At 45.1% G+C, this 25,642-nt stretch overlaps 1 protein-coding gene across 1 annotated transcript; it reads right to left on the bottom strand.

Annotated features, from left to right (window-relative positions):
• Positions 1–351: 351 nt before the first annotated feature.
• On the bottom strand, positions 352–22,098 carry LOC133782729 (uncharacterized). Its single transcript, XM_062222098.1, has 4 exons — positions 21,919–22,098; positions 21,752–21,821; positions 553–1,013; positions 352–476 (listed from the first exon to the last, which is right to left on the bottom strand). Exons 1-3 carry the CDS (start codon positions 22,000–22,002, stop codon positions 586–588), a joined length of 582 nt encoding a protein of 193 aa, XP_062078082.1. The 5' UTR covers positions 22,003–22,098; the 3' UTR covers positions 352–476; positions 553–585.
• Between the last annotated feature and the right edge of the window lie 3,544 nt (positions 22,099–25,642).

Genomic DNA, 25,642 nt, shown 5'->3' with positions numbered 1-25,642 from the left:
GCACTCGAAGGATGCCCCATCATAGTCTTCAAGGTTGCGGGCGTTCTGTTCCTCTATAGCAACAACCTTTTGGCAACTTATTGCAAGCTCATCCTGAAGCTTGTGGGCTTCCCGATAATTTCTGAGCGAGACCTCCTTGTACTGCTCCTTGGATGCAGTGATCTTATCGATACTTGCATCCTTCCTCTTCAGCTCCTCTTTGAGAGAAGCAATTGTGGCCTCGGTCACTTGCAACGCCTCGAGGTGCTTCGCCTCGGCTCTTTTAAGAGCCTCGGCATGCTTTGCCTCAACCTCTTTGAGGGCCTCAGAATGTTTTGCCTCGACTGCCTTCAGCTGCTTGGCATAAGTAGCCTCAGACGCCTTGAGTTGCTCGGTGTATTGAGCCTCAGCAACACTGAGCTGATTGCTGAGTTTCTTCTCAAACTGAGCATTCTGCGTCCTTGAAGATCACTAGCCAGAGGTCAGGGTAAGCACCCCTGCGATCAGAAAAAGATAAGGTTGTTAATAGGAGCAAGTTAAAAAAAATGATTTACAAAGCAGAAAGCAACTTACAGCTAGCACTTCATTTAGAGCGCGGCTGAGGACCTAGTCGACCCCCATGGAGCTGGCCACCTGGATTGCCTCCCGGCTACGTCGGTGCTTCGTTATTTTTGACAGCCTATCTTTGGCTGAGCTAAGCACCATGCCCGTAAGGTCATCTCCTGAGGCTTCTTCCCGATGACCAGCTGACTGCTGGACGGTGGATGTTGGAGGCGTAGGGTCGACTGGAGCCGGAGGAGGAGTCTGTCCGACCAGAGATGGAAGATCTGGGTTTGTTGGAGTTAGAGGAGTCGCCTCCCTGGTAGGAGCTGGTGGAGGAGTTGTCTCCCTCGTTGGAGTAGACGTGGGAGGGTCGTCTGTTTGAGACTTTTTCGCAGGCTGGTTGCTGCAGCCCTCCCCAGACTGGCGCCTATGGGATTTCTTCTTGCTCGCTAACTTGGTGTACAAGTCGAAGGCACGTTCAACAGGCATGTCTGCAAAAAAGAAATGAGCGAACAGTCAGGAAATATAATAAAAGAAACTTTCTAAGTTTAAGAAGGAAGGACAGAGAAATTGAAAGTATAATACTCGAGCTATCATTACTGTTGACGGTGAGAACTCGTCAACTAAGTTGAGTTGGAAAAGATTGCAAGATAAAGATTATCCATAGGAAAGCCTTAGAAATTTTAGTGTAAACTCCAAGAACAATTGCAGAAGAACAATGGTGAAAATCAGTTTGTATTCAAAATGGTGCAATTGCTACAGTAAATTTTCCAACCCCCTTCCAAATGGAAGTGGAGTTCATTTTATAGTGGGCTCTAATGGCCCCTGATACATTGTGGTCCATGGGACCAATCTGTGCACAAGTACACTATCAGGAAAGTGGTATCAGGTGTAGTGGTGTCGGCCCTGGTACACGGTCAGAGTTCATGGGAGCACCTCAGCTTTTGTACCCGGTCATGACTCCACCACTCGCCTTGTACGGGTGTCAGAGATGTGGTGGTGGTGTAGCCACTCTTCGTACTATTCCCAACCGCCACTACTTGTCGGGTACAGGTGTCAGGCCTGTCCCCTGATCCTAGCAGGCATGTACGTACCCCTTTAGAGATACCTTGTTCGTACTCTTTTTGTCTCTTGTGGGCCACCTCGAACACTGGCATAATGCAAGCGAGGCCTTGGGACGAGATCCATTGAGGCGAGGCCAGCATATACGCGTAGCTCTTTGGGAGAGGTTCTCACGAGATGCCCCACGCAAGGCTGCTGGGCGCGCCATGTCGTGGCACGCGAGATGGTGCGAGTGGCCTAGGCATGGCCGAGACATGGCCAAGACCGGTCATACGGGCCCCCCACGAGATGCTGAGAGGGTGGCACGGCCTCGCATGAACAGGGGCGAGGCGCTGAGGCATGGGGCCTCGCGTGGCCAGGGGCGAGGCGCTGAGGCATGGGACCTCGCGTGGCCGAGGTTGAGCGCAAGGCGCTGGGACTACGGGCCGCATGCTTGGGCACGGGCCTCGCATGGCTGGGGCGAGGCGTTGAGGCATGGGGCCTCGCGTGGCCGAGGCTGAGCGTGAGGCGCTGGGACTATGGGCCGCACGCCTGGGTACGGGCCTCGCATGGCCGGGGCGAGGCGCTGAGGCATGGGGCCTCGCATGGCTGAGGCTGAGCGTGAGGCGCTGGGATGACGGGCCGCACGCCTGGGCGCGGGCCTCGCATGGCCGGGGCGAGGCGCTGAGGAATGAGGCATCGCATGGCCGAGGCTGAGCGCGAGGCGCTGGGACGACGGGCCGTACGCCTGGGCACGGGCCTCACATGGCCAGGGTCGAGGCGCTCAGGCATGGGGCCTCGCGTGGCCGAGACTGAGCGCGAGGCGCTGGGACGATGGGCCGCACGCCTGGGCACGGGCCTCGCATGGCCGGGGCGAGGCACTGAGATGTTGGGCCTTGCGTGGCCGAGGCTATATGAGGATAGACCCCCATATTTTCCCTTGGTGGATTTTGAGCATCCACACTTGCCCCCCAGTCTAGGAGAGGACCTTTAGGGCCTCCATGCAAGGCTTATTATTTTCACCTTACTCCTTTGGCTTAGCGGTCTTGAGAATCTTTCCTTTTTCAAGAGGTAAGGGGTTCAATCCCCCACATCCTCAGTTTCTCCATAGTTTCCTTCATTTTGTTTTTTTTTCTTTTTTTTTTTTACATATGAGCTAATTTTTGGTATGTCTACTTGGAGGTTAACATATCCTTTTTGTTTATTTCTGCAGACACGTGCTTTCGACCACTTAGCTCTTTCTTGATCCTGCCGACGCATTTGGCCCTCGACCTCCTTTCGACCTCGACAACGCTCCATCTTATCTGCTTGAGGTATATTTTATTTTTCCCTCACGTTCATTGGATCCAAATTAGCATTACTCGGGATTGGATACCTTAGCCTGAGCTTGTAGTGAGTTTGACCATATGCATGCCCCTTTTTTTTATACCCTGTAGTGGGCCATTTAGGACGTTTGCATCTAGAGATATTAAGCCTATTCCTTTGTGTTTTGTAGCCATCCCCTCATTTATACGTGAACCCCTTTTTGCTTTCGGGACGAGGTCTCATGGCCAGTGACGGCCCGTCCGACATACCTCCGGGGGTTGAGTTTATTGACCTGTCCTCAGACTCAGAGTCCCCTGCGGAAAACCCTTACCAGGACCATGACTCCTTAAGGCAGGCCCGTATCCGCCATCTTGAGCACATGGCTGAACTTAGGCGTAAAATTTGGGTGGTGGAGAGCGAAATTGACTCGGTGTCGAGAGGAGACGGAGCACCTTTCCCCCCAGACTTTAGTGACCATGTAGCGAGCCTTAGGGTGACCCTCTTAGAGTTGCAGAGGGAGTTGGAGTTTATGGAGGGACACCTTCCGCCTGAGCCCTCCAGCCCATCCTCGCCTGATGACGGTCATGGGGCTGCCTCCGCTTCTCCTCAGCCCCTAGTCTCAGTTTTTCCTAGCTTAGCACTTCCGCAGTCGCTCCCTCGATGGAAGACTCTTGCTAGGAAGAAAAAATTGAGGGTCAAGTGTTCTGTCTCTTCCTCACCTTTTTCTTTTGATTTTGCAGATATGCCAAGGGCACGACGACAGGTATCTATCCATGAACAGGACGACGCTCCTTTACTGGCGTTCGAGCTGGTGTCGCATGTGTCAGAGAATAAATTGAAAGAAATTGTGAAGCACTATCGTGTTCCCCCAAAATATGCCTTATACGCTTCTCTGGAGACATGCCGGGCTGACTGCCCTAGGACTGGCCTCGTGGCTCTAAGCGAGCACATTTTGAAGGCGAGTGGCACCATCCCCTTGCACCCGTTTTTCATAGCGGTCCTTAACTATTTTGACCTGGCCCCCCTTCAGCTGTCACCCAATAGTTGGTTGACCTTGAGCTGCCTTTTTGTGGTGTTCAAGGAACTGGCTAAACGTGTTCCTACGGCGCAGGAGGTGCATTTCCTGTACAACCTCATGGCCTCTCCCAAGTCCAAGGGCTTCTACTATTTGCAAAAGGCCAATAACGAGCTCCCCTTGATAGAGGGCTCAGTGTCCAATACGGGGTCTTGGAAACAGGAATCTTTCTTCGTAGAGGGCACTCTCTCTGTCCGCGAGCACTTTCGCGCTACCCCCAGTAAGTACCCTGGTCCTCCTTTTCTATTTGTTGGAACTTACTGTTTTGTACCTATGTTTGCATTGACAATGGCGTGGATCATGCAGAGCAATTTGTTGTTCCCGCGGTCGTTGGGTCGGAGGCGGACGCCATGAAGGACCTCATTAATGCTGACCCCGCCATGAAGAAGGCAGCATTCTTATTCACCATGGAAAATCTCAACCTCCACCAGCTGTCCCCGGTTTCGGACCCCAAGTTCCTGTGGTCGATTTCTAGGTCAAAGAAGGCATTGGCTGCGCCGGCTGAGCCTTTCCCAGACGAAGGTGAGGCTGAGGATGAGCCGGGGGAAGCCCCCCTTGAACGTGGGGGACCTCACCAGCAATCCTCATCCCCTGGGGGATGCCCCCCTTATGACTCTTATGACCAGGACATAGCCTTCCAATCTCGAGACCAGCATGTCGCACCAGGGTGTTATGTTTTCCCTGACCCTGAGGGCTACGACGCCTTCACTCAGGCCCCTCTCGACCCTGGACCATCGGGGACTTATTTTGTCGACCTTCCGGAGCCTCCCTCTGATCTACCAAATCCTCAGTTTTCCACTTTCACCGCACCCCCTCCTGTTTCGGCGAGCGGGTCGTCCGTCCTCACCCAACCAGGTGCCCCTGGTGCGGATGGGGAGCCCTGGGTGACTCGGATGGCGACGTCTTACGGGCAGCGATACATCCAACTTGCCTCGAGCCTCCCCGTATCTGACTGGAATGGCCTTGGGAATGTTGCTCAGTCGGACCTTGGGGAAAACCTAAGGCGCACCATGACTTGGGTGAGTTCCCGCACCCCGCGTCGGCCCTATTATGTATAGGTATTTATGCATATATATTTTGTTTTTGTCTCTTATTGTTGCTATTGTTAACTTTCTTGTGCAGGCCTATACTATGGCTCTGCGGTTTGACGACTCGGCTAGTAATCTCTCTGTGTCGTGTACCGAGAGGGACCGTCTCGCAACACGGGCTCAGGAGCTTGAGAGAGAGCTTAATGAAACCAAGGCTAAGTTATCAAGGGTTTGGACCAAACTTGCCAACTCATTACTAAAGAAGAAGAAAGTGGTTGCCAAGGTCACAGAGCTACAAGGCCAAGTTACCAGCTTGGAGGGCGAACTCCAGGGGGCCAAGGCTACCACGGCTGCTGCACAGGCAAGGGTCTCCTCTCTAGAGGTCGATCTTGAAACTGCTAGAGCTGAGGTTGCTGCGTCGCAGGAGAGGGTTGCCTCTTTAGAAGCGGAGAGGGCGACTACTGAGCATAGGTCTATAGAGTGCGCCCTCTATGGCGTATGGAGGCAGGACCCCAATTTTGACTTCTCCTCCTTTGACGAGTATGCCGTGACCCGGGCGGCTGGGTGGAGCGCCCGGGGCAGGAGGCCCTAAGGTTGCTATTTCATTACCTCCACCAGCCCGTAGTAGATGTATGCTCGCTTGAGTCGTTGTAATATTATCGTTCCTACTATTTTACTTTTGTAACTCTTGTACTGTCTTCAAAACTTTCTTTTTCGATGTATATATACATGTGTTGCTATTTATCTCTTATTCTACTGCATTTGAGGTCCTTTTGAGCCTGTATGATGGGGTTTGGTTGGTTCCCCTCTTTTATTTACCCGTCTGGAGGTCCTTTGGAGCCCATGTGAAAGGGTTCACTGGGACCTCTTTTGGTGCCTCTTGATTACTTTTATAAGGATATTTTGACCCCTTGGGTCCTAACTATCCTTTTATATATTCTTGCGCGCGCTTATTATTTTTTTGCGAGAAGCGTCCTTCTCGTCGTTATTCATAGTACTATCTTTGCAAGGGTCTCTTTTAGGACCCTTTTTGGCTAGACGGCTTGGTGGCCGCTCTAGACTTATTATTATCATTACCATCTTTTTTTTTTGTAAGTCCCTATGGCCTCCTTGATGTTCACAAGGGTAGCTTATCCTTGTGATCCCAGGGGATGCCTTGTAAGGACTTCGCTTAAGGCCCTGATATAGGGGGTCCCTCTGGGATCCCCCGTTAAAGGGTCCTTTTTAGGGTCATGGTCCCTTTTGGGTCCTCCTGCTCGTTGCTTGCTTTATCTTCACGGGCCACTTCCTCCTGAGGGAGGGCCCTTTTTAGGATCCTCCTGGTGCATAGGGTCCTCCTGATAGGGGGTCGTTTTTAGGATCCTCTTGGTAGAGGGTCCCTTTTAGGAGGGCAAGGTTTAGGATCCTCTTGGTAGAGGGTCCCTTTTAGAAGCCTCCTTTTAGGAGGGCAAGGGGTCCTTTTTAGGATCCTTCATTTTAGGAGGGCAAGGGGTCCTTTTTAGGATCCTCCGTTAGGGGGTCCTTTTTAGGAGCCCTTTTTAGGTTCTCCTTACTAGCTGCATGTTTTTACCTCCTGTCCTGCCCCCCAAGTGTTTGGTGAAATTTATTTCGGCATGCACTTTGGCTGATGCTCGCATAGCGACAAAAAGTAACACATGAAGTTGCAAACAGTTTCATTCATAAAATTCTGGCTACAGCGATACATATAAGATTCTCATAGGAAATAAAGAAGAAAAAAAACTTACACCTACTCAGGAGGTTATCTAAGTAACCTCTTTGATTCTTCTCTACCATACTAAGATAACATGCAACACTTTTGAGAACCTATCCTTTTAGCACTGGGCGTGGGCGCCTTACTGGTAGTACTTCCTAAGGTGCTTCGCGTTCCATGCTCGAGGGATGATGATGCCATCCATGCGTGCCAGCTTATAAGTGTTTGGGGGTATGCACTGAGCAACCTGGTAGGGCCCCTCCCAGTTCGCCCCAAGCACTCCTGCCCCTGGGTCTCGCGTGTTGGGGAGTACCTTCCTTAGCACCAGGTCGCCAACTCTGAAAGTTCTCTCTTGCACCCTCGAGTTGTAGTACCTTGCTGCGCGCTGTTGGTATACTGCCACCCTCATTTGTTCTTTTTCCCTTTTCTCTTCTAGCATGTCCAAGCTCTCAGCCAGAGCTACGCGGTTGGCCTCGTCTCCATACGCCTGTACCCGAAAGGAACTCACCTGCATCTCCACTGGGAGGATTGCCTCACACCCATATGCTAAGGAGAATGGGGACTCTCCAGTGGTCGTGCGAGGGGTGGTTCTGTAGGCCCATAGCACATTCGGCAGCTCTTCCACCCAGGCTCCTTTCATCTTTTCTAACTTGGTTTTCAGGTTCTTTTTAAGAACCCTGTTAATGGCCTCCACTTGCCCATTGGCCTGTGGGTGTACTACTGCTGAAAAACTTCTCTTTATCCCCCTTCCCCTACAATATTCCTCAAAGCCCCCCCCCCCCCTCAAACTGGGTGCCGTTGTCAGAAATAATTTTGTAGGGCACTTCGTATCTACAGACAATGAATTTGTTGACGAATGAGGTGATGTGTTTGGCAGTTATCTTCACGAGTGGCTCCGCTTCAACCCATTTGGTGAAATAGTCTACAGCTACTACTGCGTACTTCGCCCCTCCCCTACCCGTAGAAAGGGCGCCGATCAAGTCTATCCCCCAGATAGCGAAGGGTCAGGGGCTGGTCAGGCTAGTTAACTCATTTGGGGGCCTCCGAGTGTAGTTAGTGTGTTTCTGGCATTTGTCGCATTTCTTGGAAAAGTCGTTTGCATCTTTCTCCATTGAGGGCCAGTAGTACCCTTGTCTTATGGCCTTCCTAGCTGTTGAGGGTCCGCTCTCATGGTTACCACATTCTCCTTCATGTATCTCATGCAGTACTTTTAACGCCTCCTCCTTCTCTACACATCACGGGAGTGGCATTGAGAACCCTCTCTTGTATAGAACCCCGTCTATCAAGGTGTACCTAGCCGCCTTATACACCAACCTTCGGGCCTCTTTCTTGTCCACAGGCAATGTTCCTTCCTCCAAGTATCTTTTAATCGGCTCCGCCCATGACTCCTTTGGGACACTAACCATATGTACGCCCGCGCTTACGATGCTGGGTTTGGGTAAGTACTCCACGGGTATCGACTCCAGGATATCCCCATCCTTGGTGGAAGCCAGCTTCGCGAGTGCATCAGCATGGGAATTCCTTTCTCTGGGGATCTGCTCTATGCTATATGCTACTAACTGTCCCAGATAGCCTTTCACCCTTTCCAAGTAGGCTGCCATCTTGGGTCCCCTCGCCTGATATTCCCCCTTTACCTGGTATACCACCAACTGAGAGTCGCTAAAAATACGAAGGCACGTCACTCTTAGCTCCTGGGCTAAACGCAAGCCAGCCAGGAGCGCCTCGTACTCTGCCTCGTTATTGGAGGCCTCAAACCCGAACCGGATCGCACAATACATCTTGTGTCCCTCGGGTCCTGTCATCATGATACCTGCTCCAGATCCTCCTTCATTGGATGCCCCGTCCACATGCAGACTCCATTCCTCAAGATCCCCTCGTTCTTCCTCTATGACAGGTTGCTCCCCTTCTTCACTTCTTCCTCCATTCGGCTGACGGGTGAACTCCACTATAAACTCTGCCAGCACATATCCATTGATGGAAGCTCTTGGGGTGTACACGATATCGAATTGACTCAACTCGATCGACCATTTCATCAGCCTCCCTGAGGTCTCAGGTTTATGCAAGACCTGCCTTAAAGGACTATCCGTGAGAACTTCAATTGCGTGCGCATGGAAGTAGGGCCTCAACTTCCTCGAGGCCACAACTAATGCATAGGCCAACTTTTCAATCTCTGGGTACCGGTTCTCCGCGTCCACCAAACGCTTGCTGATATAGTACACAGGTTGTTGCTGCTTCTTCTCCCCTTTAACCAAGGTTGCGCTTATGGCATGTTCAGACATTGACTAGTATAGGTATAACTTCTCGCCTTTCTCAGGTTTCGCCGACAGGGGCAGCTTCCCCAAGTGCTCCTTCAGCTTGATAAATGCCTCTTCACATTCCTCATCCCAAGTGAACTTTTTTCTCCCTTTGAGGATGTTAAAGAAGGGGAGGCACTTATCGGTCTACCTTGAAATAAATCTATTAAGGGCGGCCACCCTTCCTATTAAGCATTGCACTTCCTTCTTGTTCTTAGGCGGGCTCATCTCTATCAGGGCCTTTATCTTATCAGGATTGGCCTCGATGCCTCTGGAGTTGACCATGAAGCCCAAGAATTTTCCTGAGGATACACCAAAGGTGCACTTGACGGGATTCAACTTCATTCGGTACTTCCTAAGTGTGTCAAACATCTCACCAAGGTCCTTGTTAAGCTCTGTTGCATTCTTAGTCTTTACCAGCATATCGTCAACATATACCTCCATGTTTCTCCCTATCTGATTGGCGGACATCTTATTGACCAACCTTTGATAGGTGGTGCCCGCGTTCTTCAACCCGAAGGGCATCACCTTGTAACAGTAGAGCCCTTTATCCGTAATGAATGACGTATGCTCTTCATCTGTTGGGTTCATTGGAATCTGGTTGTACCCCGAGTAGGCGTCCATGAAGCTTAGTAATTCATGTCCTGTCGTCGCATCTACTAACTGATCTATCCTTGGGAGCGGGAAGCTGTCCTTAGGACAAGCTTTATTCAGGTTTGAGAAATCGACGCAGGTCCTCCATTTCCCATTTGGTTTTGGGACTAGTACTGGATTCGACACGCACACAGGGTAAAAAGACTCACGGATAAACCCGTTGGCCTTCAGCTTGTCGACCTCTTCCTTTAAGGTCGCGTACCTTTCTGGGTCTAGCGCCCGCCTCTTCTGCCTAACGGGCCTCGCTTCAGGGGAGATATTCAAATGGTGGCACATAACACTGGGGTCTATACCCACCATGTCTTCGTGACTCCATGCGAATACATCCAGATTATCCTTCAAAAACCTTATCAACTCCTTCACGTCACTCTGCAAGCTTCTTCCTACCTTCAGCTTTCTCAACGGTTCTTCCACTACTATAACCTCCTCTACTTCCTCCACTGGTTCTGCTCTTTACTCCTCCACGACTCGAGGGTCTAGCTCCTGCGGACTCCCCGCGGGCACACGCAGCGCCTCATGTATCACCATGGCCATTGGTTCCCGCGGTTTCACAGGCGCACGGAGTGAGGTGTTGTAGCACTCTCTTGCTTCTTTCTGTTCTCCCTTCATACTAGCAACCCCCCTGGAGTTGGGAACTTGACAACCAGGTGATATATAGAAGTTATGGCTTTCAATTCTCTTAGGGATGGTCTCCCCAATACCGCATTGAAAGCTGACGCACAATCTACTATGACAAAGTTAGCCATGACTGTAGTCTGCCGAGGTTGCTCCCCCATGGTGAGTGCCAATTCGATCATCCCTAGGAGTTGCACCGAGTCCCCCATGAATCTGTATAGGGAAGATTGGCAGGGCTTTAGATGATGAATGCCCAGTCCCATCTTTTCCAAGGCAGGGCGATACAGGATGTCCATCGAGCTCCCATTGTCCACTAGAACCCGATGCACACGCATATTTGCCAACTGAACTGTCAACACCAGCGGGTCGTTGTGGGAAAAATGTACCCCCCGCGCATCCTCCTCAGTAAATGTGATCGAGTAATTTTCCCCTTTGAAGCTTTTTGGGGGTCGTCGTTCCAAACTCATGACGCAAGGTGGTGGACTTCTTCGGGCCTCTCTTGCATATCTATCTCGCCCCTTCCGAAAGTCCCCCCCAAATCCTGGACCTCCGAAAATGGTTCGGACCTCTCCCTGTATTTATGGGGCTCGCCCTTGAGTCTGGGGTATCGCAGGTCCGTCCTCTGGCTTCGGCCTTTCTCTCCTGACATAACGGCCTAGATGCCCCCTGCAGATGAGCTCCTCAATTTCCTCCTTCAAGTGGATGCACTCCGCCGTCGTGTGCCTGATATCCTTGTGGTACTGGCAGTATCTACTTGGATCCCTTTTGGACCGGTCCTTTCTCATTGGTGGGGGCTTCTTGAAGGGAACTCGGTCTTCATTAGTGAGGTAAATATGCTCCCTGGTATCTGTAAGGTTCGTATAGTAAGTGTAAGCCGCTTGCCTATGATCACTCCCCCGTTTGGTCTTTCTCTGCTGATCATCTCTCGACCCATCATACGCCCTTTTCTTCTTTGTTACATTCGACCCGTCGTTAGCTGGGGGCTTCGCGTTGGACCCCTCCTTTCCTGCCTTTAGGTTTGCGTGGCCATCCTCCACACGAATGTATTTCTGCGCCCTCTCGTAGAAGTCATCTAAGTCGGTGACTTCCCTCTTCAGCATGTTGTCCCATAACTTGCTTCCTGGGCGCACCCCATCTGTAATGGCCATTTTTAGCTCTCGGCGGGTTAGGCTCCCCACTTTCGCAGCCTCCATATTGAACCTGTGAATGTAGCTCTTCAGGCTCTCATTTTCCCCTTGCCTCACGTTGGCCAGGCTGGTGCCTGGCATCGTGTAGTCCCGCACGGCGTGGTGCTGTTGGAGGAATTCATCAGAAAACTGCTGCCAGGACCTGATGGACCCCGGCCTTAATCTTTTGAACCATTTATAGGCGGGTCCTTTCAACGTGACGGCGAAGCAATGGCATCTGGCTCCACTACCAATTCCTCTCAGTTTCATCAAGTCGTTAAATGCGTCCAGGTGGTACTTCGGGTCCGTGCTTCCTTCGTAGGGGGTCATATTGGGTTCCTTAAAGTTGGCAGGGAGCCAGATGGCCTGAATCTCCCTCACAAAGGGCGACTCATGGTCGAACTCTTCCTCCAAAGCCTGACCGCCAGAGGCGGTGACGATCTTACTTCGCAGGCTCCTCATTTCTGTGTCCAGGTCCTGCCTCCTCTTGCTTAGAGAGTCCCTCAAAGCGGACGGGTTCAGATCCGCCTTTCCCTTGCCCTCTCGAGGCGCCATAGGGGGCGTGGTCCCTTTACCCGCCCTCTTTTTATTAAGCTCCTCCCGTAAATCCGAGGGTGCTCTTTTAGATGTGACTTCATCCTCGTTGCGAGGGGCAGCGTTGGTTCTTGGCTCTGGTTTCCAGGCCTGCTTCGGTGGTTCAGGATGTTCGCGTTGCTTCGCTCGGGGGGTGTTACTAGTAGAGTGTCGGGTCCTCCCATCATCTACTGGTACGGTGGTCTCTACCCCCTCCCGACCTTTCTCCTTCCTCTTGGGCAAGGTCGCGCTTGACTTACCCTACAATAGGCCATTCAACACCTCTTGCATATTCTCCAGGGTGGTCTCCAACCTTTGGTTCTTACGGTGGAGCTCACGTATTTCTTCTTCATAGAATCGATATTTCGAACTCGAGCTCACGGAATGGACCCGGGGATGCTTATCGTGCCTACGCGTAGAGGGGGTCGGGTCCTGCCGGCCGGAGTTCGGTACTTGTGGTGGTTTAGGGAGCAGGAACTCATTAGCATTTCCCGGTGGTGCTCTTGGAGGACTCTCTACAGGTGGGATGCTAGGTGACGAGGCCTCTCTATCCCCCTCGTGAACCTCAGGGTCCCTTGGGGGCTCCACCTCTCTGGGTGGAGGGGGATCCTTCATGGAGGCCTTCAGCTGGACTCCATTAAGGTGGACCTCCACCTCTCGTGGCTCCCTGAGTCGCTTTGAACGTCTTGGCATTTCTCCTTGCTGGTAGTAATAGTAGAACAGTAGCTTGGAACTTAAGTTCTCACAGACGATGCCAAATTGTTGACGGTGAGAACTCGTCAACTAAGTTGAGTTGGAAAAGATTGCAAGATAAATATTATCCATAGGAAAGCCTTAGAAATTTTAGTGTAAACTCCAAGAACAATTGCAGAAGAACAATGGTGAAAATTAGTTTGTATTCAAAATGGTGCAATTGCTACAGTAAATTTTCCAACCCCCTTCCAAATGGAAGTGGAGTTCATTTTATAGTGGGCTCTAATGGCCCCTGATACATTGTGGTCCATGGGACCAATTTCTGCACAAGTACACTATCAAGAAAATGGTATCAGATGTAGTGGTGTCGGCCCTGGTACACGGTCAGAGTTCATGGGAGCACCTCAGCTTTTGTACCCGGTCATGACTCCACCACTCGCCTTGTACGGGTGTCAGAGATGTGGTGGTGGTGTAGCCACTCTTCGTACTATTCCCAACCGCCACTACTTGTCGGGTACAGGTGTCAGGCCTATCCCCTGATCCTAGGAGGCATGTACGTACCCCTTTAGAGATACCTTGTTCGTACTCTTTTTGTCTCTTGTGGGCCACCTCGAACACTGGTATCATGCAAGCGGGGCCTTGGGACGAGATCCATTGGGGCGAGGCCACCATATACGCGTAGCTCTTTGGGAGAGGTTCTCACGAGATGCCCCCCCACGCGAGGCTGCTGGGCGAGCCATGTCGTGGCACGCGAGATGGTGCGCGTGGCCTAGGCATGGCCGAGACATGGCCAAGACGGGTCATACGGGCCCCCCACGAGATGCTGAGAGGGTGGCACGGCCTCGCATGGCCAGGGGCGAGGCACTGAGGCATGGGGCCTCGCGTGGCCAGGGGTGAGGCGTTGAGGCATGGGACCTCGCGTGGTCAGTCATCAGGAAATACTCCAGATGGTACCTCCCCACGTTCGAGATGTAGGTGGTGTCAGCCAAGAAAGTGTGCCCTGTTTCCAGGTGACAAAAATGGAAAAACCCTGTGTTTTCTTGGTTGGGGTTAGATTTTAGGTCGAACAGATAGTTGACCTCATGTGGTGTGGGGACATGCCATTTTTTGTGGCTATAGAGGATATAGAGTGTAGCAAGCATTCTATATCCGTTGGGAGTTATTTGAAAAGGGGCGACCCCGAAGTAATTGGCCACCCCCTGGGAAAAAGGGTGAAGAGGCAGGGTCACTCCTGCCTCGATGTGGTACCTCGACTAGGCGTTGAAGGCGCCTCCAGGCAAGTTCGCCTGTTGGTCTTGAGTGGGTTGAACTAGTGTCACCCCAGGAAGTCCGTACTTTTTAATATAATTGGCGATCATCCTGATCGTTACCCGGCTTACAGGTGCGATGTACCATTCAACATCTGGTTGAACGACGTTTTGGGGCTGAGCACGAGTATGAATGTTTGGGTCAGGAATATTTCTTTCCCGACCACTGGTCGAGGGAATTCTAGCCTGAGGAGCAGGCTAATTTGAAGGGTTTGAAGCTTTCTTTTTCTGGGCTGTGGATTTTACTCTGCCCATGGCTAGAAGGTTTAACTAAGGTCTATTGGGTGGGGTTCGAGAAAAAAAAATTCTGGTATAAGCAATGACGGTTGCTCCTCGTCTTCAAGTAATTGGGCAAGCAAGTCATCGTCGATAGGCCTTTCACCTCCCCACGGAACTTGCATGAAAAGTTGCGAACAGAGAAAGGAGGAGGTGAGAACGTAAAGCCTAAAAATCTGTGTTGAGAGTTAGAATAACGTTGCTCGCGTATAAAAGTTAAGCTTTTATATGACCAGCAGCATTCTAGCAAAAACACTAAGTTCTATACGAGCAATTTGAAAAACAGATTGAAAAGCGGAAGTAAAAAAAATTTCGGGAAAAAGCTTTTTCGACTCCGAAGGGGCGGGAAAAACTCAGTTTTTCAACTAACTTAAAAATCGAATTTTTACTTCGATTTTACGCCCTAAATCTACAATCTCGAATACCAAATTGGCTCTTAACTCCTACAAGACGTTGTTTCATCACCCTTTTAAGCATCGGTTAACATTCCCAATTTCCCCAAAACAGTTTCAATCAAGAACAGTAAAAATCTCCAAGAGCTCAGAAATCAGAAATAGAGATAAACAAGTGTTGCATGGCATATTAACAACTGAAAGGTTGAAGAAACGTACTTGTATGAAAGATGGAGTAAAGTTATGAGGCGCTAAGTTGATTCGGCTGGGCAAGAGCTTCGTGATCTGTTTGAGTTTCTGGGTTTCTGGAAATATAGTTCCCGATTCTTCAGTTTTCTTGAGGAGAAAGTTAAAGTGTAAAAAGTAAAAACTGATTCTGAAGGGTTATTTATATTAGCCGAGGAGCGGTTACCAAGGTAATCATAAAGGGTAACTTTTCAAGGCATGGGGAAGTGTGATAGCCGTCAGACAAGTTATTGGGAAACCAAAAAGACTTAATTAGACATGATTGGTCACCTTTTTCAAGAAAGCACAGGCGGCTCTGACAGATTTCATGGGGTATTCGAAGGGTCGGTTTCCTAAGTTTACTTATTGCTGGTCGCAATAAATATACTTGGGGGCAAATGTTTACCCTAAAAACGGCTGCTGATGACATGGCAAAGATTTCTCACACGTGGTTGACACGTGGCAGAAGTGCTGCTCGACTATCGACCAGAGGCACGTCGCTTCGCCAGGGGTTAACTTTTAGATACGACCAGGTTGGTCGTATAACCTGATTTATTTCCTTCTTAAACTGTAATCTTATAATAATTGCATTGAATATTTCTTCATTATTATTTTGATACGCGATTATTAAGGAAAGATAGAGCACGTTGGCATATGTAACCCTCCTTGATCCTATAAATAGAGATGAAATAGCTCAAGGAAGAGACTTTTTTATTCTTGAATCTTTTTGCTAAGATAGAGAAAAAGAGAGAGCTATAGTTCAATTATCCATCTTTTTATTGTATTTCTTTCAAAGCTTGTGAAACTCAAGAAGCCTAGTTCTTTGATCACTACTTTTAGATTCAATCTTAATAATAGCACTAAGTGGGCGTAGGTCATTACCATCTTTTGGGGCCGAACCACTATAAATCCTTGGTGTTTTCTTCTCTTCCATTAGATTATCTTTCTTACTTGCCGTTTTATCTTTTGTCGTATATTTGACTTCGTGTCGTTGGCCAAATCGTGGGTCAACACTATGTACAAGACCTGACATTTGTTATGCAGTAGGAATAGTCAGTTGTTATCAATCCAATCTTGGATTGAGTCATTGGATTGCAGTGAAGAATATTCTCAAGTATCTTAGAAATACTAGAGATTATGTTCTTGTATATTCAGGTGGAGACCTGAACCCCACTAGTTACACTGATTCTGATTTTCAATTAGACGGAGATAGTTGGAAATCGACTTCTGGACCAGTGTTTACTCTTGAAGGAGGAGCAGTAGTCTGGTGAAGTATTAAACAAACCAGCATTGCAGACTCCACCATGGAAGTCGAGTATGTAGCAGCTTGTGAAGCAGCTAAGGAGGCTGTGTGGCTCAAGAAGTTCTATTCCGATCTGTAAGTAGTGCCAGATGTTGATAAGCCACTAGTCATATACTGTGACAACAGTAGGGCAGTAGCTAACTCAAAGGAACCACGAAGTCACAAGAGAGGAAAGCAGATCGAACGGAAGTATCACTTAATCATAGAGATAGTTCATCGAGGAGATGTTGCAGTTTTGAAGATAGCTTCAAAGCATAATCTTGCAGATCCTTTCACAAAGACTTTATCCATGAAATCTTTTAAGGAGCATGTAAGAAACATGGGAATCTTGCAGATCCTTTCACAAAGACTTTATCCATGAAATCTTTTAAGGAGCATGTAAGAAACATGGGAATGAGAGAGATGCCTCATTTGCTTTAGGGCAGGTGGGATATTGTTGGGAATTGTGCCCTGAAAGCATATGTAGTAAACATTGTTTTAAGAAATAAATAAATAGATTGAATTTTTTATGCATATATTTTATGGACTATATTATTTTGTGATAATATTAAGTAAATATGAGAAAAATTCTCAAGTTCATATATGTGATCTCAACCACGTATTGGTATGGGAGGATTGTGTTTGAGATATGTGAACTTGAATAGTTCGCAGTAAAATAAAGTTATGGAATCTTTAGATTAAATACTACAAGTACAGTCCACTAGTATTATGAATACATGTGATCCAGATCTGGATTACAAGTGTAGTAGGACACTTTAGTGAATGTGCTTTATATATTAGAGAATATATACAACTGGACCAAATATGTTTATTAATACTTAGTTAAATACTGTTTCGAAGTATTAATTAAATATATCCACTGATGATCATATACAAATAAATATTAATCCTGAAGTTACTATGAACTGATGTTTATGTTATATGAGTTCTTTGATTCACTCGTTAGGGTTTGTCAGAATGATTAGGCTAGAAACTTTTGTTTTGGGAACTCATTAATGTAAATGGATGGGGACATAGTATACAGATAAGGAATCTATACCTTCTCATAAGAGATTGAATAATGGTTTTCTTAACGGTTGACTTTTGGGACTGAAAGGTTATTGAGCTCAAATTCATAATTTAGTTATGAATTAAATTTCACTGGTAATATCAATGGTACTTAAGGAAACAAGATATAATTAAAAGGGTAAAACGGTTATTTTATTCCCGATTAATTATGAACCATTATTAGAGGGTTAATTTGTATGTAATGATTATATCATTGGACGATTTATTGTTATAAAGTACTCAGTAAATGAGATGTCTATAATTACAAGAGTGTAGTCTCATATTTATAGTGGAGTAATCATGAGATTAATAAATTAAGATTATTTAATTAAATAGTTTAATTAATAATCACATATTTATTGGAGCTTGGAATTACAGGTTCATAGGTCCCCACAACGGCTCTATCAACATTTTTCTAGGCAAGAGTTGATATAAAGGGTAAAATGGTAAAAAAAAAACATATTTAAGGAGAAATTTGTTCTTCGGGCCAAATATGCAATTATGTGATAATAGTGATTAATTAATTAATTACAAAATAGTTGTAATTATCAAAATTAATTAATAATTAATTTTGTATAATATTTGAAATTATATAAATAATTAATTTATTATAATTTTTTAAATTATAAAATAAATATCAAATTTTCAAAATTAATATTTATTTAAAATTGGTTTTAATTAGTAGAATTAATTAAATATCTTTATTTGAGTGGGAGATAATAATCTGATAAGTTCAAATTGGATTTGAATTTAAAATATTGATATTTATTCAAATAATTAATTATATGTGATAATTAGTTAAAAAGATAATAGATTCAAATTTGAATTAATTATCAAGTTTCTGGATTTTATCTGATAAGGTAGCTTGAATAAATAATTAAATAATTGTGAAAAAAAATCTTGGACCCTATTTTCTAGGAAACTACACACACCAAGGAGTCTCAGGGACTCATTTGGGCGTGTAGCACATAAAAAAATCAAGAGTTGACTTTTTCACTTCTATTTATTTAATTAATTAATTAATAGATAAGTCAAAAGTTAGTTTTGATGTTTACATTATTAAAATAATTAAATAATAGTTGAGAAAATAAATATCCCTATTTTATAAGGTACTGCACGACACACACAATCCCTGGAGTGTGTGTGGCGTGCAGCTATAGAAATCAGGGATGAATTTTTTACTTTTATTTATTCAATTAATTAATTAATGAAAAATTCAAAAAGTTAGTTTTGATATTTTCATTAATAAGATAATTAATTAATTAAAAGATAAATTGTAATTGGTTACATATTTAATTTTTAAAATTTAAATATATTCTATTTAAGTTAGACTTGTCAGAAAATAACTAGATACTAAATTTATTCGCTCTAAGAAAAGAACGATACTTACCATCTCTCCCTGAAAAAGATACAGAACCAATCTCATGTCTATTCTCTTGATCTCATGTGTTGAGTACATCAAGTTGAATAAAAAATATATCATCATTTATTCTCTAAGTGCCCACACACTTCTTGAGGTGTAGAGAACGTTGTGGAAGAACTTGATGTGAGTACCTGGGAGCAGCTTGGATAGGAAGATTGTTTATTTTACGAAAAAGATAGCAATGACACTTGATAGGCATCAAGATGTATGTTCTTTATTCTTTTCTTGTTTATGATTAATACATGTATATTAATGGATCCGCATATTTAAAAGTAGTTTAAATATGTTACAAAATTTTTGTTGTACACCAGGCCAACCCATCACTATGTTGTATTAGGAAACTCGTCCTAACACTTTGTCCTCACTCGCACCCTTCCTGGGAAAACTTCTTAGGAATTCACCCATCATGAGACTATTCCAGGTCAAGCACACTTAACTTTGGAGTTCTCAAGTGATGGGCTACCAAAAAGAAGATGCATCTTGTTGGCATAGGTAGTACCCATCAATCCATTTAAGCCATCTCCAATTGTGTAGTCTCATACCTACACAGTCTTAGAATCATCACACTTGACCTTCCCCAACGATGTGGGATTGCACAACTTTCACTCGGTCTTTCCCCCTGCGGATCATGATATTCTAACTGTCACAATTGTACTCTGAAGTAACCTTCATTCCGTCATAGTTATAAAGATCATCTAACGCTTTCTCCTCCATCATCTCCAAAATAGAGAAGCAGTTGAAAACCTTTGACCCCAAACGAAGCCATTGGCCACACAGAGGAACCGAGTGTCCATCGGAAGACATGATAGTTTTCCTTTTCCCTGAGCAATCCTATTGTTCATGGCCAAAACACCACAAGAAAAGCAAACCAACGGTAACATTTCATTTCAACCGGACCCAATCTCCTAGTCTTGTTGTATTCATTGAAGAAGGCAGCCAAAACCAAGCTTGAATTGGAACATCAACCAAGATTTCAATCTTGATACGGAGAAAAGAATTAACCAACATCCCATTTCGAAAGACAAGGATACTATCCATATACCTCCCAACCTTAGTCGATATCCTTTGGAGACTATCTTCTAACATGACATCTACTGGAACTCCCAACGTACGGACCCAAATCGAAGTAGTCTTCATACAAACATCCATCCACACCCCCAATAGAGGGAAAGGGTTCAATAGGATGAAACCATCACACGGGGACCATGGTCGATTATCAAGGATTTTCTACACATCTTGGGCCTCCATGAACCTGAAAATGAATATTCCTAATATTCCTTTCGAGACTTATTGCATTTTTCAGGTTCCTTTTGGTCTCCAAAATTTGCCCAAGACTGTTCTTAATAACCCATTTGACGTAAATCTCTTAGCCATGAATATGCCCACCAAGGACTTCTCGACCGACTCCCTTATCTATGTTGTATCAGCCACCAACTCGAGCGCAAAGTCCTCCAAAGCAACATTCTCGACTTGGCTCATAACTTCTTCCATCAGGAAAGTTTCCACCTCAACCTCCAAGCTCATTCTACATTTTCCATTAAGCTGCTTGAACGTTGAACCTAGAAAAAACCCACATGTTTCCCTTTGAACTTGAGAAATTTGAAATAGACAGAAAGGATCTAAACTTCTAAGATGAAATAGAATGAAAGGAACATATGAGAATGAAAAAGGAGCCCCAAGGCTCTTCCCATAGAGAAAAGGAATATTTAACATTCCTGGACAACCGCTGTAGGGGTCATAAATAGTGGTCGAGTACCCTGACATAAGTCGGATGCCACCCATAGCCGGAACACAACTACGAGAAATCACCACATGTCCGGAGAGTTGTAACTTTTTGCATACATATGCTAGCTCTTTTCCAATTATTAGTCAATTAATTACTACATCTGAATAATCATTTCATTTTCAACTACTGTCACGAAATAGATAATATGAAGAAGACACTCATTTAGGACACAAACCATTTATCTTTTAATCCCCTTACATTTCTATATTATTTGTAAACTTACATTATCTTTTAACACTGAGACATTCATATGATATTACTATGTGTTGAATATGTATGAATTTAGAAAAGAAATACGAAATTAAAATAGACCGAATTCCAAAATCTTTATCTTCATCTCTCATTTTTCTTAAAAAATGAAACTGTTACAAGAATGATTAAAAATCCTCACCTTCATCTCTCATTTTACTGTCATTTATTCCAAACTTTAAAGAAAATAAATAATCTTGTCATTCATCACCAAAGAAACCTTTGGGAGACCAATTCTACCAACAATTGACTTTCATTATATGTACAAATCCTCATCTTTTATAGTCAAAGAAGTAATGTCTTTCAGATTATCTATAGTTTCACCTCAATAATAAAATTAATTTTAGTGTAAATTATTTTAATTATTCCGCTAATTTTTATTCAATTCTTAGCTAGCGCACAAAGCAAGCATATATTACATTCAGCCAGCACACATTCCCACAGCATACAATGCATATATATTATACAATAACAATTCAACTAGCACATATTATCAAAGCATACAAGATACAATATTTAGTCAGCACAACATAGCATCCAGTATACACTAACAGGATGTTTGGTTTGGTTTGATGAGAATGGGCATGTCAAATCTAATCCATGTTTGGTAAATTTATATTTAATGGCTTTGGAGTTTGTGTTTCTAAGAGACTCCTATTTTTTAGTTTAATTTTAAGGTAATCTTAACCCTTTTAAACACTTGAGTTTCATATTCTTTTAATCTAAAGCCCTTCTAACTCTACTCCCACAAACTCAAACCTCATACCAAACACCCACTAAGGGTACATTTACCCATATTATATCGTTATAATGTATAATATTAGATTAGATTAGATTGTAAAACATATTTCTATACAGTACACATTCTATGCAATACAATCTAATATAACAGTGTATAATACAATATAGTATAATATGGCCTCAAATGCACCCTAAATAGTTTTACAATTTTAAACAAATTAACTAAAAATTTAATATTAAAAAAAATCTGAAATTCAAAGTATTTAGTTTAACAGTTTTACATATTAATATAAAAAATTAAGAGCAAAAATAAGTGAAAATATACCTGCTGAGAGAAAGATTCCAACATTAAGAGTCAGAGAGAGTCCAATGCTAATAGGAGGGCGGAAATAAACCTGAAAATAAATAATTTAAAAACTAAAAATCCACACCAAGAATCTGAAGTAAAACTTAAAAAGGAGAAAATAAGCCAAGATTCTGATAGTACAATACCGTGTGGAGACTAAGAAGCGATGTTAGGAGTGAGCAGAGCACCGTGAGTAGTAGAGAGATGGAAGGTACACCGCGAGGGAGCATTGAGCTGCTAGCAGTGTCGTGAGTAGGGGCGTCGCCGTACAGGTTATAGAGATGAAAATTTGTAATGAGAAATTGAGAGCACTTTAGATTATTTATTTCCAAATATTTCCAAAATAACTTTTTTACTTTTAGAAGCTAAAAAAGAATTTAAAGAAGTTTAGTCAAACGAATCTTGTATTGTGACTAGGTTGCAAGGAGGGCAAAACTAGAAATTTAAGCTAGTTAGATAATTATGAAAAATAAATAAAATAAAATAAGGTAGGGTAGGGTATTTATATAAAATTAAATTATTAACTTAATAAAAAATTATTAAGAGCGCAATAGATTATAAAAAATTAAACTATAAAAAATTTGTAATGAGAAATTGAGAGCCCTTTAAATTATTTATATAAAATTAATATATTTTTTCAAAAGAATTGATTTTTTGAGGTGTAGTAAAGATTATCACAAAATTATGTTATTTTTGAAAGATTAGACAAAATTGCTCCTGCCATTTGAAAGACATCACTCTCTCTCTCTCTCTCAAAGTGTCTCTTTCATTCTCTCTCTCTCTTCTTCTCCTTAATTCTCTCTACCTACGGCAATTAAAAAAAAAGGATAATTGCGGCATAAGTACTCAATGTTTGGGTTTTGTACGCGGCATAGACCCAATGTTTATTTTTAGTGGCAAAAGTACCCAAAGTTAGTAAAACTGTAATTCCATCAGTCTCCTCCGTTAGGCAGACACGTGTCACGTTTTTATTGGTCCAAATCATAATTATTTTTAAACATTGGGTACTTATGCCACGTACAAAACCCAAACATTGGGTACTTATGCCGCAAATATCCCTAATATATTATTGAGTTGGACCAATCACGAAGTGACACGTGTTGGTCCAGTCATCACGAAACGGAACCTAACGGAGGAGGCTGATGGAATTACAGTTTTACTGACTTTGGGTACTTTTGCCACTAAAAATAAACTTTGGGTCTATGCCGCGTACAAAACCCAAACATTGGGTACTTATGCCGCAAATATCCCAAAAAAAAACTATGCCACTAACACCACCTTGAAGCACCTACTGTTGGTTTTAAATGATCAAATCAAAGGTACACAGCGGAATATATGGACTCATTTTAATAAATATTAATATCAGTCAGGATCATATCTGTTGACGCGGTTCTTCGGCAACAGATAATTAAGAGAAGAAGAGAAAGAGATTAGTACTTAAAATTAGAACCGTCGCAGATATGAAATCTTTGTGGAAAGAACTAGGTGACTCCAGACACGTTTTTAAGTGGTTCGAAGGTTAAAATCCTTCTACTCCACTAGTCAATATTATTGATCTTTTCTGGGTAATTGGTTTACAAAGTATATAGTTCTTACAAGACTATTTTTCCAACCCCTATCAACTCCCAGGGTATCCATATTTATAGGAGAAGGCACCTGGAAGTTGGTAGGGAGGTCATCTCGTGACCTTACCATCTGTCATATCAATTCTGTGATATTCATGATTAATTCCTAAACCTGACACACAAGTGTGGTCTAATCAGTATGGAAGGAGATATTGGGCCGCACGGCCCAACTCATCCGTGGGTGTCTGAATACGCACGTTCCTGCTGCGTGTCCGAGAAGTCAGGGGGATATCGGACACGTGATGGCAGGATTATGCACGTTTATCTTGCGTGTTGACTTCCCATAGGGTCAGAGCTTCCTGAGAAGCTCGTCACTGGAGCAATCCATAACCCGAGCTTATCCGTCCGTGGTCGCCGGATGTTATTCCCAGCTCCTGGTGCAACAAGTGCGAGATGGAAAAGGCCCGTCCTGGAAATAGAGCCTCTGGCCTGTGGGAACCTCGGACTAAACATAATTTAGTCCGAGGCTCGTCCTGCTAAACAGCCCGTGGGAAAACCAGGGCGTACATCTGCCCCCCAAGCTCCTGCTCGTGGTTCATGACGTCAGATATGGGAGACCACAGTAGGGGCTTTTAAACTTCTCCCACAACCCTTCGTATTCCATGATTTTCGCAGGCGTCTGATACGTGGAACGCCGTGGGTGGCGACGGTACACTCTACGAGAACCGCATTAAATGACCTAGCCTACTGTCCAGCCGTCGTTTCACATTTCGAGTGGAGGGTCTCCCAAGGGCCTTTTACACGTGATCCTTCCCGTGTATAAAAAGGGGTGGTCATCCCACGCACGGGCCACCTTACCATTCAAAACCTCTCAAATTTCCTTCTTTTCTCTGACCTTCCGAAGAACAAAACCCTCATTTCCATTGCTCTCATCTTCTTCGTTCACGAAGCTTAGGCGTCCGAGTTCCTTCAAAACTTTGGAGACCACTGTGCCAACGAAGCTCCTACCAGCGCAGCGACCTCGCTCACCATCTAACCATATACTGTAAGTCTTCTGCCCCTGTTTATTTTTGAGAGCATGCCACTGTAGCTTAGGTAAAAAAAAATTACTGTAGCCACATGCAGAGGTTTTCTGAGTCGCGCGGATATGGAGGGTGACAGCCCTTCTTAGATTAGGGCCCACTTGCCATGAGACATCGTCTTAGAACATGGTTTCCATGGTTCTTTCTTAAGAACAATCTCTGGGTAGGATCCATAGGAATTTTGGGTGCAAAAACCGGGTAGCTTAGGGAATACGCCTCAAAAGCGGTTTTGCCATGCCTTGCCTGTTGAAACTTTCCCCCCAAGGCAATTTTTTACTCTGAGTCCTCTGACACACGAATTCCGAGTAATCTGGGATCTGTTGAGGGCATAGGCGCATGTTCCTTCGAACGCGTGGCATCACTCTCCACGGGCTGGGCTTACCCCAGCTCGTGTACTTAATACTTGCTTCACTCTCCTGCTTGGGTCGCCTTTTCTAAAGTGTTTTCTTTTGTTCGATAGGCGACCAGATGGCTCCAAAGAGAAATCTGCCACAGAAGAATGTGGGAAGTTCGGCCTCCCAGCAGGATAAAGGAAAGGCGGTGGTAACCAGCTCACCAATTCCTCACTTTGGGCCAGCGGTGGAGAAGCAAGCCGAGGTGGCTCCTGACGCATTTTTCGAGGCGGAGAGAATCATCTCGAAGATAACCAGCCAGGCAAAGATCACCAAAATCTTCCTTAACCACAACATTCCTCTGGGGAAGACCTCCGTGATCGCCCGACCTGCTGCGGATGGGGAGAGGAGCTGCACGCCGCTCGACGAGTCGTTCGCGGCCTGGAGCGGGGAACACTTCAAGGCAGGGGCCTTCCTCCCCCTGGATCAGTATTTTGCTGATTTTCTGAACTATGTGGGGTTGGCCCCATTTCAGCTCCTCCCCAATTCATACCGTCTGCTGGCGGGACTGAGGTATTTGTTCCAAAAGCATGAGTGGGAGGTCCCCACTCCTGCTGATATTCTATATTTCTTTTGCCTTAAAGCCAGCCCGGACCAGCGGGGCGAGGCGACGGGTTCTATTACTTAACCCGCTTCCCCAACACAGCAGCAGTGATCGAGCTGCCGAGCCATCCAAATGACTTCAAAGACCAGTTTTTCATGTCAACTGGGTTCCGAAACTGCGATCATCACTATTTCAACCGTCCTCGTAAGTGATCCTTGATTTAGCTCGCCTTTTAAAGATTATCTTATTTTAGCTCGTCCCTTATTCCACTTCTGATTTCAACCAAC

Source organism: Humulus lupulus, chromosome 6 (genome assembly GCF_963169125.1).
Source record: "Humulus lupulus chromosome 6, drHumLupu1.1, whole genome shotgun sequence".
Classification (NCBI taxonomy): Eukaryota; Viridiplantae; Streptophyta; class Magnoliopsida; order Rosales; family Cannabaceae; genus Humulus; species Humulus lupulus.
The sequence above is the reverse complement of the archived record's forward strand: the minus strand, read 5'-3'. Positions and strand labels throughout refer to the sequence as shown.

What these genes read in the sequence shown, in the direction of transcription:
- LOC133782729 (XM_062222098.1), bottom strand. Translation starts at nt 22,002, where the DNA reads ATGCTCCCTCGCGGTGTACCTTCCATCTCTCTACTACTCACGGTGCTC. An exon ending in CGCTTCTTAGTCTCCACACG is followed by an intron (nt 21,822 to 21,918) that starts GTATTGTACTAT and finishes ATTTATTTTCAG; the next exon opens with GTTTATTTCCGCCCTCCTAT. An exon ending in TGGAATCTTTCTCTCAGCAG is followed by an intron (nt 1,014 to 21,751) that starts GTATATTTTCAC and finishes TCTTTTTTGCAG; the next exon opens with ACATGCCTGTTGAACGTGCC.